This window comes from Ruditapes philippinarum, unplaced genomic scaffold, assembly GCF_026571515.1.
Source record: "Ruditapes philippinarum isolate M1 unplaced genomic scaffold, ASM2657151v2 ctg2335_1_1_1_1, whole genome shotgun sequence".
In the NCBI taxonomy this organism is placed as follows: Eukaryota; Metazoa; Mollusca; class Bivalvia; order Venerida; family Veneridae; genus Ruditapes; species Ruditapes philippinarum.
This window is the reverse complement of record NW_026857508.1, coordinates 73,956-91,736: the sequence shown is the minus strand read 5'-3', so window position 1 is coordinate 91,736 and position 17,781 is coordinate 73,956. Positions and strand designations below refer to the sequence as shown.

At 31.8% G+C, this 17,781-nt stretch overlaps 3 protein-coding genes across 3 annotated transcripts; all 3 read left to right on the top strand.

The window, feature by feature from the left end:
- Positions 1–60: 60 nt before the first annotated feature.
- On the top strand, positions 61–6,516 carry LOC132749993 (low-density lipoprotein receptor-related protein-like). Its single transcript, XM_060739944.1, has 11 exons — positions 61–301; positions 631–767; positions 947–1,058; positions 1,228–1,464; positions 2,144–2,299; positions 2,775–2,960; positions 3,237–3,359; positions 3,988–4,107; positions 4,499–4,684; positions 5,200–5,408; positions 6,412–6,516. The coding sequence occupies exons 1-11, from the start codon at positions 121–123 to the stop codon at positions 6,514–6,516; spliced, it is 1,752 nt and encodes a 583-aa protein (XP_060595927.1). The 5' UTR covers positions 61–120.
- A 12-nt stretch (positions 6,517–6,528) lies between these two features.
- On the top strand, positions 6,529–10,860 carry LOC132749998 (uncharacterized). Its single transcript, XM_060739948.1, has 5 exons — positions 6,529–6,563; positions 6,892–7,052; positions 8,553–8,690; positions 9,329–9,445; positions 10,044–10,860. Exons 1-5 carry the CDS (start codon positions 6,529–6,531, stop codon positions 10,568–10,570), a joined length of 978 nt encoding a protein of 325 aa, XP_060595931.1. The 3' UTR covers positions 10,571–10,860.
- A 100-nt stretch (positions 10,861–10,960) lies between these two features.
- Positions 10,961–16,081, top strand: LOC132749992 (G-protein coupled receptor GRL101-like). The gene is made up of 6 exons (XM_060739943.1): positions 10,961–12,003; positions 12,286–12,815; positions 13,092–13,219; positions 13,900–13,948; positions 14,199–14,437; positions 14,953–16,081. The coding sequence occupies exons 1-6, from the start codon at positions 11,153–11,155 to the stop codon at positions 15,082–15,084; spliced, it is 1,929 nt and encodes a 642-aa protein (XP_060595926.1). The 5' UTR covers positions 10,961–11,152; the 3' UTR covers positions 15,085–16,081.
- Positions 16,082–17,781: the final 1,700 nt, after the last annotated feature.

The window sequence follows — 17,781 nt, the reverse complement described above, 5'->3', positions numbered from 1 at the left end:
ATATCTTAGTAAGATAAAAGCAATATCACTATAAATCATCATTTGATTACATTTCATAAACAAATTGTTTTTCACAATTTGATTAAAATAACAACTTCTATTTCAGAACGGTCTGTTTCTATGTGGTTGGATCAGGGGACTGATGAGGTTAAGGAGCAGATAGCAGGCCATGAGTATGATGGAGATATTAGAGTAACTAAGACTGGTAAAACGTGCCAAGAACCGTGCTGGGTTAATATGGATAACGGATATTTGTATTGTGAAACTGCCGCGGGAATATTCGAAGAATGCAGTATCAAGTGTAAGTTCCAAATAATAATGTACTTCTTCAGCAGGGTCAATTGGGGTCTCTAAAACAGACCGACACAACGATGCCAAAGATTTTTTTTTTTATTTCTCTCGGGGCACATCAAAATGTTATATTCATTTTTTAAGTATGAATAAGATTAGCTGTGACTTGAAAATAGATAAAGTATATTGCTTTGTTTATCAAGATGAATATCATCTTAATAGATTTAATAAAATATGTAGTAAATAAGTCATTCAGAAAAAAAATTAAATGTATTGATTGTCTTGAAATATAACAAAATTAAGCAAAAATGAATCATTAATTATGTATCACTATTATAGTACCGGAAGTCCAAAACTCAAGCACTGTCTTCCATAAGTTCTTAAAGCCTCTTAGTACTACTTATAGCGGCAAAACCTGTCAAAGATGGGCTGATATTATTCCGCAATCACACAGCTTGCATGGAAATATCTTTAAGGTATTTGTTTTTCTTTCATTTCATTAGTAAATATAATATTTTTATTTAAAAAATGGAGACAAACTAGTAACTGTTGATTGTCAAAATGAAACCATATACAGATGCTCAAACTAACGTTTTATTTATCATGAAGTTTTAGAAAATTGTTAATGAGTGAACCGTTGGGTGTTCTTTTTCAGGGGGAAAGCATAAATGAAGCATCTAACTTCTGTAGAGATCCTGGAGAGACTGGGTTCATCTGGTGTTTCACAACAGATCCTGATAAACGATGGGAACCGTGCATAGTTAACGGTTTGATGAACAATTATTAGTCTGTTTTGCTTTTTAAGAAATAAAATGATAAATGGTAAAACAATTGTGTTCCAAAGATTTAATGATTTAAATTTTCAGTTTCCTTCATAGTTCTTTATTTGCAATTACATATCGTTTTATAATATGTTTTTGTTGCTTTTTTTTTAAGAAATAAAATCCAAACGTAGCTGCATCACTGTCCAAAAATATTCTGGGAATGAAAATAAAACAGTTACAGGGAAGTCTTGTGTGAGATGGGATGATAAGGTTTTACCATTGCAAGCTGATTTTCGGGAAAGGGATGCACGAGTTGCAAATAATTATTGTCGAGACCCATTTAGTTTTGGATATAACTGGTGTTTCATAAACCAGTACGGCCAGGACTGGGAGCCATGTCAGACTGAAGGTAACTAACTTGTTTATGTCGATGCTTTAGACATTAATGTAGTTAAAAACATTTTACACAATTATAGATGCAGTATGGAAATTTTCTTTAACAAAGATTAGGCTTTTTTATTGAGAAACATGAGGAAGTAGTCCGCCCACTTTCATCTCCATGTAATAAACCATCATGTTTTATCGGTAAAAATAAAAAAAAATGTCGTATGTAGTTCTTTCACCGACGTAAGTTTGATGCACATATTATAACAGTCTATGAAAAAGCAAAAATAAATGATAGAATGTTTGTGAAATTAAAATTGCAAGATAATTGTTGTGAAGCTCTTGAAACCTCAATTCTTCTGGAAATAAACTCACTCAAGAAAGTTAATAACCGAAACAGCGAATTAATTCTCTATTTTATCGAGTATATTATTTACTGACTCAGGTACTTGAAAAGGCAAAGTGTACGTAAAGATGTTAAAAACTCGATTTCACGCGAACATGTCTTTTTAATAAAAAGTATAGATATCAGGCTCTTAACCTAAGAGAAGATGGTAAAATTTTATATGTAGCACAAAAGAAACATAAAACAAATACTTAATATATAGTTTTCACCTTTCTTCATGCTAACCTGGCAATTTCAAGCTATTGAAATGTAAAACTATAATTTACATGTAAATTATCATATTCAAATGTGTATGCAGATCCACAAGAACCGAGGAACTATGAAGTGCGTCATGAAACCGTTGCACACAGTATGTTTACATGCGATGGAGAGGTACAAATTACGAAATTTGCTAGATGTGATGGGAAGTTTGATTGCATTAACAAACGTGACGAAGTTGGGTGTCCGTATACAGGTAATTAGCTATTCAATTTATGTACAAATCTGCAGTACACATGCAAGTAAACTAAATGAATAATTTCATATAAAGTAAATCTACAATGCTCTTTATAGGACATGTGTTTGACACCATTCGTTCATTATATAGTAAAGTATTGTACCAAATACCATTTTTATAAATTTATATCTACAGTTTATATCGTTTAACAAATTAAAATTTCGTCTATTTCAAAAGGCTTCGTTGTCATCCTTGCCGGGCAAATATGTAAATGTAGCCATTTATTAAACCATTTTTATGAACATGAAACTTGAAATACTTGTTTTTTGTATAGGTTTAATACTTAATTGTCTTACAAGGTGCAGTTGTTACACAAAAAAGAAATGATTTTGAAGTAATACACCTTTCAAAATGTTCAACAAACGAGCGTTATCACTACGTGTGGTCCTTTTGTTATTTCATTAAAACTGTGCTTACAATTTTCATTACTTAGTCCATTCGATGGCAAAGGCAAGAAATGTCAACAGTAATTTTACAAACGTTCCTCTTCCATATTCTTTTCGGGATTCTATCTTAAGATGTAACTCTCAAGAATTTATATCTGTCATCGCAAGATGTGATGGGGTAATCGACTGCCTTGATGCATCTGATGAGATGAATTGTCAGGACGATAGTGTAGGTAAGTTTTATATGGAAATTTGACTTCTCTGCTATATGAACTTGTAAAGTGTATATGTGTAACTGATTTTAATAAAATCGAAATTTATTAATTAAATGAAATAATGTCTTAACCTTCATATTTATACTGCGTTATTTTAAACTAATTTTGAAAACACAAAGGGATTATTTTGTATTTGACTATTGATATGTTCACAGAATGCAGCTATGGCTTGTTGATTTTGTTTTGTCATATCCTTCCTTTTTCAAGCCTTATTTATGTTATTTAATATTTAAGTGTCTAAAGGAAACCGTATGTGCTCCAACGACCAGTTCCGATGTAACGACGGAGACTGTATCCATATCAGTCTTGTTTGTAATTATGTTGTTGACTGTAATGATGGTTCGGATGAGTACTGTGGTATGTTTCTTCACTTTTCAATTGTTTATCTTGCAACGCTACGTCAGCATGCTTTGTATTCATAAAATGAACAAACCAGCAACAAGGTTGTTTGTCTTGTATGAATAAAACGACATTAAGATTTCATATCAATTATTTAAAAAAAAAATATGTTGCATCATGTCTCGATTGAATCAAGCAAAACCCTGAATTCATGACTTACATTTATATATTAATTTTATGATTAAATTATTACATGTTTGAATAGAATAAAACAACAAATATTTTGTCTTGATTGAAAAGAACAACAGCAAAATGAATGCCTTGTATGCTTTAAACAGCAAGCAGATTTCATGTTTTGTCAAACTCTTAAATGTAGACAAATATTTTGATGAACCGTCATCCTGTACTCAAAACTGACTGGGAATTATGCATACACATATATCAATGTTTCAAATACGAAAGGAAATTTCTGTGTGTACTTTATTAAATAATCAATGATATATTTATTACAGTTGTGAATTCAGGACTGCGATTGCGCAACCAACTTAGTCTCGAAACAATATATTTGAATCTTTAAATATTTGGAATAAAAATCAACAAAAAAGAAATAAAAATCAGAAGTATTGTGGTGATTATCTTATTGCAGATTTCCAGCCGTGCTCAATTTTGACTGAGTACCAGTGTAACAATGGACCATGTATCTCATTGAACAAACGGTGCGATTCTATAAAACACTGCGCAGATGGCTCGGATGAGATTGCGTGTTGTATGAATCAGATTTTGCATCATTATATTCCTCGATGTTTCTGCATTAAGAATCCTTGTTAGCTTAGTGATTTCCAAAATAACTGAATATTTGTTTCATGCCGAATGTCTCATCAAAAAAATACTGTATGTTTGATCTGATCCAGATACAGTGAAACCTCGGCAAAATTTGATCAGTCATTAACAATATACACGTATCCGTTAAGTTTATTCATTCCAAAAAAGAACGGTCAAATCCGTTCAAACTCATCCTGTTTCATAAACAAAATTAAGTGCAAACAGATGTTTGAACTCACTATTGGCTCAGAAAATTTCACATGGTCTTTAAATTATCTTTGTATTCGTCACAATTTTTAAATAAAGATATCGTCTATACATTAATTTCATTTCAGATAAATGCAATGAAGAGCTTGCATTCCTTTGTGATATTGGGCGATGCATTCCAAAACGTCTCCGATGTGATGAGCATGCCCACTGTGAAGACGGAGCCGATGAACAATATTGTACTAGAGAAGGGTTCTCCTCCTGTCAGGATATTTGGGAGGCTGGGTTTAGGAAATCTTCACTTTATACAATGGGTTTGTTCTTACGATAGTGAAGTGATTAGATGGTTTCTATTAGATAATTACATTGAAATGTTATTTCAGTAATAAGTATAAAATAAACATTTGTTACTTTTATTTGTGTTTGTATAGAGGAGGGATGTTAAGTTATTACAATAGCGACTCTTTAGGATGACCTCATGTGTCCTATTATTGGGATTATTGGCATGATCATGTTCAAGATTAGAAGCGTTGTTATTTTGCCGGATAGCTTCCCACCTCACATGAAAGTATAATAAAATGAAGAGTTGTACAAGTAGCAATGAACAGCAAGTTGTTTGAAACAAGTGATATTGTCCTTGATTTAAACGCCCTTTTCCTTGATATAAGCGACATTGTAATTTCACCAATTGTCACCGATGGATACAACTTTCTTATCTTTTTACAAAGTATCATTGTATTTCTAATTTCTTCTTCATTCGTTATCAAAAAATGTAAAAAATGTGTATCTATAACGAATGTATTCCTTACTTAATGTTTTTGTTTTCTAGCCGGTGTTATAGTGCAATGTGAATTTGATGACATTTATGACAATCATCAGATAGAAACCGTGCTGAATATGGACCTGAACTATCATGAGAATTATCTGTTCGGGAGTACATTTGTTAGCTCAATGCTTTACAATGACCTATCAAGTAAATTAGAAAGCACGATAAATCTGATGCTTTTTGCTGACGAAAATACTACATGCATTCAAAAGGTAATCAGAGTAACATTGTTTCTGAAAACAAATCAAATGAAAAAAAAAATATGTCGTTTTTCTTATTCTAAGAAACTTGTCGTAAATTTATATTTAGATATTTTTGCTATAACATTGTTATAAACTAAATATTTTTTTACAAAAATTAAATTATCTTTTGTCATTTGATTAAAATCAATGTTGCTAAAAAAGCTTAACGGGGAGAATACAAAATAGCTTTTCCATCATTGCTAGGCAGATTAATTTCAGCGGTGTAGAAAGCATGTGTACTATATGGTTTATTGTAAATAGAGGACTTTTTGAAGCATTTATGGTGAAATAACTTTTCATTATTTCAAAAGTCGGAAAAAGAATTACAAGTATGGACATGCGTCTAGTAAATATCACTTAAAGTGAAGAATGTAATGTCTTTTTTTAGTTTGAGCTGGTACGAAAAGTTAAGTTATAAAATGTTAGTCCCAAAAACTACTATAAGTTGTTAACCATAAATTTACACTGACATAAACGTTTGAACTGTAATACCCTTAAGCTTCTTCCCTAAATCTTCCTTAAGGCTCATTATGCCATAGAAATGCTTTTAAATTTTTGGTATCCTGTAAAATTTGAAAAACGTAACTCATTAGTCAATTACGTGAACCGTCTTTTGCTGCTGTTGCTTTTCGGCAATTAGTACACTTTCAGTTATTTATTATTTTGTATTGGCGTCAAAATATTTCTTTGATTATATTTTTCTAGTTTTGAATAATTTCAAAATTAGCGCCATGTGTATCAGGTAATGGGTATCAACATGTTCTAAAGCCATTAAATGACCGTTAAAAACTCCATGGTTTACCCTTTCTTAAAAGGTAAACAATTAATTCGTTTATCATGCATTATGTGCATTAAAAGAAGTAAAATACAGTTTATTCAATTGCAAATAATGAAAATGATTTTTGCTAGTATGTTGTATGCTATACCATGCACAATAAGCTCAGTAATATGACATGTTTGAATGTTTTGATAGATGAAAGAGGTCTGTGTTCCAGCCTTCGAAGCAAGAGCAGAGCTTAATGACACCTCCAGTGAATGTGTTTGTGGTATTTTTAACTACAAGATAGGCGAAAGGTAAGTCACGAACAAAATGTCTCAGATACCATTCAGACACTGCGTGTCTATGTATTTTCCGAACAGATCGATGCATGTCCATGCCTACAGGCAATTATAATCCTGGTCCATAAAGTAATTACTTATCTACATGAATCCCGTTCACTGCTGAACTAAAAAATACACTTTCCATGTTGCCATTTGCAAGATATAGAAGGTCTACCATACATTAAATTAAGTTGAAACTTCAAAGAAAGATTTATATATTTTAATAACAATTAAATTTTTTCCCATTTCTTTTCCGTATTATACCTTTCAAACGATGAACCGCATTCAAGAAAAAAACTTCATGTTTTATGAATTCGTCGAGTATTTTGAGCAAAATCTTTTTCATTTTTAGAGAAGACTACTATGACAGCATTGATGCCTGTGAAAACCGAAAACCGAGTTCTCTTCTTACATCTGGAGGTGTAATTTTTCTAGGAGCCGTAGGTTATCGAACGATTAACCACTTTGAAAGAGAAAATCAAATAATCGCAGGACCTTATATATGTCAACAAGGTTGTTTAAATTTCCATTTTTATATAAACATATACAAGGTTGGATAAAACAATGCATGGACTTTTGTTGTATTAATTTTGTTTGTATAAACAATAAAATCATATACAGTGGTTCTATATCGGCATTTATGTATATGTACATTTGAATATTATAGGTCAAGTCGGTCTCCCACAGCAACCATCTTAAATTGATTATTGCAATGGTACCGGCATACGATAACGAAGTCATGATGACCTTTCGACGCTGACTACTTACGTTCCCAGTCAGTGTTTTTCAAAGCTCTCACACCCAGCGCGCATGTACCTTTGTCATCTTCAACTGGTTTCTCAAACTTTAATGGATGCTGCCACTTTTTTTAAAAAAGAGATAAGCTTATATTTGAAGATTGATTAGCATCCTTCATCATTTTCAACAACTATGGTGGTGTTTTTATAAGGTCTAAACAAAACTTTATTATCGCACAGTTCTCTTCCTGTGCCAGTGCAGCCATTTATATCTTATAACATCCATATATATCTTAAACTTACAAGCTGTTTATTCTAAAGTTTAAATTTACAACGACGTCACATATGACATCAGCAAATAAGCAGACGACGTTTGGTATAATTTGGAACAAATTTAGGGCGCTACAGAGATATAAGCACTTCGCATTGTTGCCAATAAATGGGCTGCGCTGGGGGTACCTGCCCAGGGCTATTTAAACTTGATTTTTTAAACAAAAATAAAATACAGCAATGTAAATCGTATGAATCGTTTAACATTTAATTGTTTATTATGTGTACACAATTTTATCGACTTCCCTCGAGTAGTTTTTAGAGTTAAAAAAAAGTCCACGTATTTTTATCCAGCCTCGTATATTGGTTGTGCTTTACGTCGCACCAACACGGCGGAGGACATATAGCGACTTTCATGCTTTGGTAGAAACGCAAATAACGTAAATTTAAGTTTTGCATAAGTCCACGTTTAAAGAAAATGATACGCAAAACATATGGAATGTTACTGAAATGCTCGCCAGGTGCTCTTCTGTGTATTATTTCCGGCACGAGCGGACACCTAAGTAGACCCACCGATAATCAGTGAATACAGGTTGCCGGCGGTATTCGAACCTAAAGCGGCGAGAGGCAAGTGGTGTAAACAATATGAAACAAGATAAGATTTGTGCTACTCGATTTAAATTCATTTTATATCTCTTCGTATTCAATCTTTACATTTTATTATTACATTTCTTATTTTGGATCAAAATTGTATGCATTATATTCAATTCAAACTTTCTTAAGAATTTCTGTGAATTCGGTACAAACGAAACATATTTTCAGTTTGAGAGTGTAAATAATCAAGTGTGATTTTACTTTATGTTTGGAACATATCAGTTTAGAAATTGCTAAAGATTTGAAGGTTATGAAGTTACATGACAAGTGTATCTTAATTGGTCAAAAAGTATAGATTGTTGTTTTAATTGATAGTTCATCATTGAAGATCACCCATACACTCTATATTCAGGTTTTTATCCTAAGGACAATGATTTTGTATGTGACATCAATGGTAAACATATTCCCGCTTATTTACGATGTATCTATGATGTAGACAACACTGGATTCCTCATTGGCTGTAGAGACGGAAGTCATATCAAGAACTGTTGTAAGTTCATAGTTTCATCTTATTTATATTGCAAATCTACTGATTATTCTGGACTAGTAACAACAAAGTACAAAGTATTCTAACAAAGATGATTGGTTTTCAGTCTGACTTCTGTTCAGATCATAAAATCACATCATTAAAGGATATTAAAAACATATAAGGAATAGCCATTAAAGAAGCATATATGTTTGTACATTTATTAATCAGTTCGTCATAAATTTTGTGTTTCTGTCTTTGCCTTAGTCACATGTTTGGGAAATGTTGGGAAATCATCAACGAACTCACTGTTTTGACAATTTCAAAAGTGTGTCCGACGGTTTGATATCAGACTGTTACATTTCATAGGAAGTAATATTGAGATTGTATTGTAATGCAATTTTCTTTTTTTTTATTAATACAAATAATCTTTCTTTAAACATTTATTAACAACAACCAGACTCTGAAAGTATATCTAGGAATACCTATCTGTCGGTTTTATGTCAACAACAGTACGGATTCATAAAGGCCCTGGTTTTTCAAGATTTTGGATAAGTGATCGATATATATCATAATAGTTAAAGTTAGGGGAAGATTAGTTTGAGACACATTTTGCATCTCGATAAAGACAATTTGATAAAGTCTAAAAAATTTTATTTTAGATGCATTTGAATGTCCAGAAAACACAGTGAAATGTCCAGGCAGTTACTGTATCCCTTTGCGCTTTTTATGCGATGGTGAATTACAATGTCCCTCGGGGGAAGATGAGGAAAATTGTGGTAAAGTAGCTTTATGATTATCGTTATGTTATTACTATATATGTTGAGGGTTTGATAGTAAAAGTGATAGTCAAAGAATAAGTATACCTAGCTGGGAAGATAAATCTTTTAACACCAAAAAGTAAAATACAATGTAGATTGTTTCTTACTGTGACATTGTGTAAATATAAAATACAAATATTTGATAAAATGTGCATCAAGCAAACACCACGGCACTTCGGACCTGTAATTGACGTCATCATCATAACTGTATAAATGAAAAACACATAACAGTGCAAAGCGGAACATCTTAAGTGCAAGATCAAAGTTATTGCTCAATATGTTAATTTTAATAAATACGAGCATTCGGGAAAGTTACCCAAAATATGCATTCAGCATGATATTGCAATCAACTCAGTTACATAGTTATACGCTCAAATTACACAGTTGACTTTTGACCTTTTAAAGTTAATGTCAGGGTTGTGAACATTAAAATTATTGAAATAACGAACAAAGTACACGGAATATATATACATGTTTATCCTATCAAGAATTATAACTCTATGCATTACTCTCTCCAAAGTTCTGTCTAATACTTGTTGTATGGTAAATTTTAAAGGATGTGAATCGTCAGACAATGAAATCCTGATCATCTACGATGAAGAAAGCTCCGATGGACCTGATATAGATAAGTTTGCGAGGCAGTTCAGCACTCGTACAAACATTGTGAGAAGTCTAGGGTATAAAGCATCAAAACCATTGCAACCGTTTGGTATCACGGACTATTTCCTTGAAATACGGGACAAAGAAGTTGATGCAACGGGCATTGGGTCATTATTTGAATGTAAATATAATATCAAGGCCAGGAAACTTTTAAAATCCGTACGATTTACAAATGACGGTAACAAAGGCATTATCCTTATAGAAAACAGCGAAACTTCTAAATTGCTTACATCTGAAATTTTTGGAAATGTATCTCTCTTAGGACCAGAATTCAAAACGTATAGACTATCAGAGAATTTTAACGTGACTGTTGACAACCGAGACGAAACAAAGAAAGAGTTCGTTAAAGATGTTAGAGTTAAGAGATGGCAAATTCTGAATGATGTTGGTGCAGAATATTTCAACGAGCTATGCAATGGCTAGTATTTCAACTGTTTATTGTGACGTTTTATGTGTAACAAAATTACTATAAACTGTAAAAGTTTGTTTAGTGTAATACAGATTGAGACATTTTAAGGTGTAAGTAAATCAAGATATTTTTTAATTGTTCCATATTCTGCACGTACATAAACCATTGATAAACAAAAGTCCATCGAGAACACCGGCTTAAGCAGTAGTCAACATATAAACACGACTATAGTGAGCGCATCTCAATGCTCGAATGCTGATGCATGTTTATCTCCAAAAGTTAAATGCTTGCATTTTTCAGTCAGTTTTACAAGCGATATGTTAAAAGATTCCTGAACATGTTTATAATAACATTATGTGTAGATTTAAACTTTTAAACTAATGTTTTATTTTTTTCCAGTGACTACAAAAGTTCATTGTCCACATGATTATAAATGTGCATCAAGCAAAATATGTATATCAATTGAGCAAGTTTGTGATGGCTTTATCCAATGCCCCCGTGGAGATGACGAAGCTTTGTGTGATTTCAAATGTCCAGATCAATGCCGATGTTCAGGATTAATTGCAAATTGCAGCTTCACTAGTTCCAACCTAACAATGATTTCAACAATATCAAAGAATACGCGTTACCTAGATTTCAGTTTCAATGTAAATCTAAGTTCTATCCTGGAGGACTCAGTTCTTATTCTTCCGACTTTGTCCATTTTGAATCTATCGGGTTGTGACATTGAAGTCATATCTCGGCATGGTTTTGACAGAGTTGTGAATCTTATGCATTTAGACTTAAGTTTCAATAATATAAACACTTTGTCTAATTATGTCTTCAGTAGTCTTAAATATCTGGCAAAACTTGAACTTCATGGCAATTTTAAACTTGCTTACATTGCGAAACATGCATTAAGTGGGTTAGCTAATATACAAAACTTAAATTTCGCAAACGCCAAGCTTGTAAAGATTTTAGCAGACTCTTTTTCAGGATTAACTCTGAAAAAGCTAGACCTTTCTAATAATAGAATACAGGAAATAGAAGACTTTGCCTTCAGAGATGCGGTTATTTCAGAAATCAGTTTCCGAGGAAATAGTATCAGAACGTTCAATAAAGAAATATTTACTGGACTAATAGGTTTAAACACATTGATCACACCTGCATTCAAGTTCTGTTGTATAAGACCTAACTATGTCGGTGAGAAAAATTGCTACCCAAAACAAGATGAGTTTTCGTCGTGTGATGATTTAATGCGTAATTCTGTATTGCAATTCTTGATATGGCTGATCGGGATAACAGCGCTTTTAGGAAATTTACTCACCATTGTCTACAGATTACATTATGACAGGCAACGGCTTAAGTTGGGCTTTGGAATATTTGTAACAAATTTGGCCGTTGCAGATTTCATGATGGGACTTTATCTTCTAATTATTGCAATCGCTGATTCTGCTTTCAGAAAAAGGTAATTCTGATTTGGATTCAAAATCAATTTACAGCATTTAGTAACCTTAAAAAACTGCAAATTAATTTACTCAAAGTGGCTTAAATGTTCATGTAATATAGTACATCCAGTACATATACTTATATTGTAATTGGTAATAGCAATTTCCGTTATTTGTAATAAAAGTTGTTATCAATAGTGCCGTGAATGGTCATCTTTAATTATTTAATACAAAGTGTTATTTTGTGTCCCTGAAAGAGAAATATTGTATCTAACGTGTTCGTTTCGTTTTTATCCTTTCAGATATATTTTTGTAGACGACTACTGGAGACATAGTATATGGTGCAACCTTGCTGGCATTTTGTCGACTATTTCTTCGGAATCTAGTGTTCTATTTCTCTGTCTTATTACATTAGATAGGATACTTGTTATCAAATTTCCATTTGGCGGTGTAAGGATATCCACAAAGAAAGCTGTTGTATGTGTTTTATTCACATGGATTTTTTCCTCAATGGTCGCAATTATACCGGTTGTATACGTAGGGTATTTCAAAAACGAGTTTTACTCAAAGTCCGGGGTCTGTATTGCTTTGCCACTAACTAGAGACCGTCCCGCTGGCTGGGCTTATTCGCTTTCTGTCTTTGTATGTTTAAATTTCATTACGTTTATATTGGTTGCAGTAGGTCAGTTGTCTATTTTCGTTGAGATAAGAAAATCTGCCGGCATTGCCACATCGACTGAAACTGCAAGAAAACGGGACTTAAAGGTTGCAAGAAATCTTCTACTGGTTGTAGGAACTGACTTTTTGTGTTGGTTTCCTATCGGAGTACTGGGTAATAGCATTGTTTGTCTGCCGGAAGTACTTAGATAAAAATTCTATGAAGAAGTAATAGTTTTAAGGTTAACAACGCATTGTGTTATTTGGAATAATTAAGACATCATGAAAATTATTTCGACTATAACAATGATATGTCAAAATAAATGCCATGTGATGTTAGCTACAAGTTGCTTTTAAAATTTGGAATATTGATAAAGTACATAACGCTACATAAGCTCTATCCCATAGTTTAAGATATAATAATTGCATAAATGTACTCTTTACACTGTAGGAATGTTGGCACTGACTGGACATGTAATATCTGGAGATGTTTACGCTTGGGCAGCCGTCTTTATTCTACCGGTCAACTCTGCTCTCAATCCAATTTTATACACATTGACTGCAATTATTGGAGGCAAAGTAAAAGATTTTGAGTTTCGTTTTAAAATTATCTATTAAAAAACAATAGTTTTACAAATAAGTTTATTTTGTTAAATATGCTTTTAGAGCTTACACCTTCATACAATTTTTACGCGTTTCGTTCAAGTATAGCGAGAAAATATTGTCTGAACGATGCGTATACACAATATGGTAATGGTCATTTTTGTAAATAGTATTTGCACGTGTTAAGCGTACGATGTCGTGTTAGTATATATAAGGATTTTACAGTAGGTTTAATTCAGTCTACCGGACACTAGCGCATTGTCCAGTCGGTTTTATCTAAATTTTTCATATGCATAATAATATGAGTTAAGGTCAAGGATTGGATATTGATTGTTTAGTTGCTGCAATCATTGATAAATTTTCTTCAAGTTCATGTCGGACATCATTTTACATTAGTGTAGACACACATATGGGACTGAAATGATTATATTATCAATTTATATTGATCAGATTGGTTGAGGTAGCATTTTGGTTTTAATGTTATTTTATGTTTTAAAATACTTAATTTTGTAAATAAGCCGTTTTCGTCCTTGTCTTTTTTATAATAATTTCTGAATTCTAAAGTTTGTAGGGTTATAAAATAAATATACAAAAACTGTAAAAGAAACCATTGACATGTTAAAGTATAAAATTATTTATTACATCTTATTATTCAGCAATTTAATCCAAGTACGGACGAGCAGTCACTGACGAAATTGACAAAGGGTTTGTTACTTTTAATTTCAAAAAGTAGATGCAGTTTTAAAGAGAAGAAAAATACAAATCATTTTCAAAGGCTAAACCTCCTTATTGAAGAAATTTTGGCAATTCCGCTGCAGTCTATGAAATGAAATTTATCATATTTATCATTATTTAAATCATCATGACTTCTAAAGTGAGTTTTGATAATTGATACAAGGTTACAAAGGTAATCGAAAAAGCAATTCTATTTTTTGCTATTGTTGTTTTTTTCCAGAAAGTGGAGAGGCGGCTTTTAAATGCATGGCCATAGGTCGACGACTGACTTCCCGTGCCAGGTTGGCGGGATATGTGTATATGTACGAGTTACCTGATGCGGATGTGCGCGCCTCGAGAAAAGATTGGCTAACGATTGTCTGGAAATTGGCGCAAACACTTGATACATTGCAGTCATTCTCGTTAGGTTTAAAATCACTAGATATCAATTCAGTCATGCTTGGTTGTCGCGGTGGAAAGGTATGGAAAAAAAAAATTTGAAGAATTATCTAAATAGGAATTTTTCATTAAATGTTTAAATGTTGTATATATTTAAAAAGAAATCTTAAACATGGAAAACTTGTTATAAGACAATTTATTTAAATGATATTGAAGCAGTCACTTAAGAACTTTACATGACACGTTGGAAATGTGTGACACATTATATTACAAATAGGGAATGACGCCGTTATAATAATTGTAGTTTTACAGAGCTTATTGCGCTCAGGTCTCAATTTATAATATATACATTGTATCTTCAATGCAAGTTCATTGCGTCAGAACCATTTGTGTCTACAAAATATAAGAACCATTCAAGTCTACAAAATATAAGGAAGTGTGGTGGTGTCTAAAATCTTAGTGAAATGTTTAAACATTATCTAAAACTTGGTGAAAGAATTAGTAAAAAAATTATGCCTAAGAACCAGGTTGAAAGTGATATTAGCTTTTGAACTTTATTTTTGTTTTTATTGTTGTTTTTTTATCATGTTGGTCAGCTTACTGGAGCGGTTAAGGTCAAAGGCGATCCTTTCGTATCATATAAAACAGACGATGGAATCAAAAGCATCAATGACCTGGGGCTTTTATTGAAATTTCTCATTTCTGTTGGAGAGAAGAAAATGAAATAAGTCACATTTTAACCATATCCTGGCAGTCAATCCACCTCAATGAATCTCCTGGATAACTAACCAGAAAATACCAATTTCAACGCAGTTGAACGACTACTTATACCACATGATTTCTGAGTCAGCTTTGAGGTACAAATAATCATTAGACAGTGAGACAAAGGAACATTAGACACAATGTACGCAATCATTTGTAAAGCAGAATTTTGACACCTCCAGCGACTACTGGATCTCTACCTCTTAAAGAGGTGGTTCGGGCGTGCTTATTATTTTAAAAACATTTGTTAACTTTTGATTAGTTGTAGTGAATATATTATTGTTGTTTAGTCTTTTTTATACATTTTTACAGATAAATATACTTTCATTCAGCAAAACATACTTTACATTTAGGTGATTATGTGAAACAAAAAGGTAACAATATATCACAGAGACTCTGGTGCCTGACACTGACACCGCTTTGCTTAGCCCTTGTCAACTCCGGTAGCTTTTTTTACAACACGAGTTGGACATCTATATCAACCATAAATAAATAAATAAATTAGTTTGAATCAATATCCACGTGAATTATTAAGATCAAGTCTCATTTAAGTACTTTATTGAAATGTGATGGTAAATGTGTTCTTGTGCAGTACCATTTTTTTTATCTGGAAATTAAATTCCGGCGAGTTTTGTGTTGCAGTACCATTTTTGTGGAATTAATGTGCGGCGCTGTTAGTTTTGCAGTACCATTTTGCACAATATTTAAATAAGAGAACGTTTCTGACTATTTGTTTTCTATTTATCAATAGAATATCACTATCGACATAATTTTCGTGTTTTCTTTTCTTTTTTTATAGTATTTAAGATAATCAGTCTTTGATGTAAACGCTTGCCATGTCACAGATAAAGTTCAAATAACATTTACGCGTAATTTTTAATGTCTCTTGATATGGTGCATCACTATGTGGTTAGGTACGAGCATGATGATGAATTTTCTGAGTTTCTCTTTTGAAATGAATATGACGACTAAACAATACGTTTCAGTAAATTATGTTGTTTTATTATTATTATTATTATTATTATTATTATTATTATTATTATTATTATTATTAACTTTTTTGTTTTTAAAAGTTTTTAAATTTTTTAGAATATTTTTAATTTCAGTGTTTACTTTTTGGGCTTTTTTTTATTTTAGAATATATTTTTTTGTAGTCCGTTTTATCCAAACACTTAAAAAATTCATTTAAAATTTTAAAAATTTAAAAAAATCAAATAAGCATTATAATGGGAAACCAAGTGAAAAGAAATAAAAAAAAAGCAAATTCAAATTGATATTTTGTATTTTAAAAAATTAAATTGCATGTAAAAATAAGTTTAAAATTTTAAAATTTAAATTATTTTTGGACGAGGTTTTTTATCCGGGCCCCCACTAAAACCGTGGCCACGAATAGTATCTCGGGGAACGAGAAAAATAAAAAAAACAATGTCCCCCTGTCCCAATTACTTAATTATATAAAAAGTACATGTCGTATTTTGATAATTTTTTTGTTTTTATTGTTTTTTTGTTTTTTTTACTCCAATGTTGTGTAACAGTATTATTTTAAGAGAACATAAAAAAGCTGTGATGGTTTTATGGTGCAGGTAATAAAAAATGTGAAAAACATGTACGTTTTTTTATTTTTCCGGATTTGTTAAAATAGTTGAATCTTTTTTTTAATTTTTGATATGACCGCGTCACGACAAAAACCCCAAAAAGGGTTTTCACCACAGGACCAGACCACCTGCGCCTCCCGCGGCAGTCGATCAGATCCATGCTGTTCGCTTACAAAGTTATTACAAGGTACAAATTTATAGGGCGAACAGCATGGATCCTTATCGCACTGCGCGGGCGGATGCGCATGCTGGTCTGGATCCATGCTGGTCGTAAACCTATTATTTGGTTTTGTCGTGATGCGGCTTTATGTATCTTTTTTTATTTTAAACGAAGTGGGGGGCGTTTTTTTTTTGTGCCCTATCGGGAGATTGTAATGATGTAGGAATGTAAATAAGTTATAGGTTTTTGTTATACTTTATCATCGGAAACGCCAAAACATTTGAAAACCGGGTATATTAAATTTTATCTAAAACAAAGGTTTTATGCTTGCCATTTTGAATATAAGTTATGCTATTTTTATATATTCAGGAAAAAAACTATGTAAGTGACACTTCTTTTAAATTTGAATTACCTTAAATTTTATTATTTATTATTAATAATTATTATTATTATTATACTATTATTATTATTACAAGCCTTTTCCGATATAAAAACTGACAAATTTCATTCCAGTTTGGTATCAGACATTTGTTTCAACAGATTTTCATTTCAAATTTTTCATGTTTTTTTTATGCCTTTGAATAATATTTGCATTGGAATAAACAATTTTGATAATTTCAAAATAATATTCTAAAAAGGGCATGAAGTACGTTTCAAGGTACCAAATATTTTTCCCATTTAAGCAACTTTACAATTCAAAATTTCCAAACTTGACAAAGAGGCTCTTTCCCTAATGGCTAGGAAGGGGCTTGTTTTAATTTCTTTCTTTTTTTATATTTAATTATTTATTGATTTCTTTTATAATATTCTTTTTCTTAAAGCTGCATGCCTCCAGATCATGCAAATTTCCGTGAAAAAAATTTTTTGAAAAAAGTAATTTGAATTGTAATAAATTTGTGGAATTACCA

What these genes read in the sequence shown, in the direction of transcription:
- LOC132749993 (XM_060739944.1), top strand. Translation starts at nt 121, where the DNA reads ATGTGGTTGGATCAGGGGACTGATGAGGTTAAGGAGCAGATAGCAGGC. An exon ending in TGGTTCGGATGAGTACTGTG is followed by an intron (nt 3,360 to 3,987) that starts GTATGTTTCTTC and finishes ATCTTATTGCAG; the next exon opens with ATTTCCAGCCGTGCTCAATT. An exon ending in ATACTACATGCATTCAAAAG is followed by an intron (nt 5,409 to 6,411) that starts GTAATCAGAGTA and finishes ATGTTTTGATAG; the next exon opens with ATGAAAGAGGTCTGTGTTCC.
- LOC132749998 (XM_060739948.1), top strand. Translation starts at nt 6,529, where the DNA reads ATGTCTCAGATACCATTCAGACACTGCGTGTCTAT. An exon ending in TTCAGACACTGCGTGTCTAT is followed by an intron (nt 6,564 to 6,891) that starts GTATTTTCCGAA and finishes TTTCATTTTTAG; the next exon opens with AGAAGACTACTATGACAGCA. An exon ending in GGAAGATGAGGAAAATTGTG is followed by an intron (nt 9,446 to 10,043) that starts GTAAAGTAGCTT and finishes TAAATTTTAAAG; the next exon opens with GATGTGAATCGTCAGACAAT.
- LOC132749992 (XM_060739943.1), top strand. Translation starts at nt 11,153, where the DNA reads ATGATTTCAACAATATCAAAGAATACGCGTTACCTAGATTTCAGTTTC. An exon ending in GTTTCCTATCGGAGTACTGG is followed by an intron (nt 12,816 to 13,091) that starts GTAATAGCATTG and finishes TTTACACTGTAG; the next exon opens with GAATGTTGGCACTGACTGGA. An exon ending in TTGGTTGTCGCGGTGGAAAG is followed by an intron (nt 14,438 to 14,952) that starts GTATGGAAAAAA and finishes CATGTTGGTCAG; the next exon opens with CTTACTGGAGCGGTTAAGGT.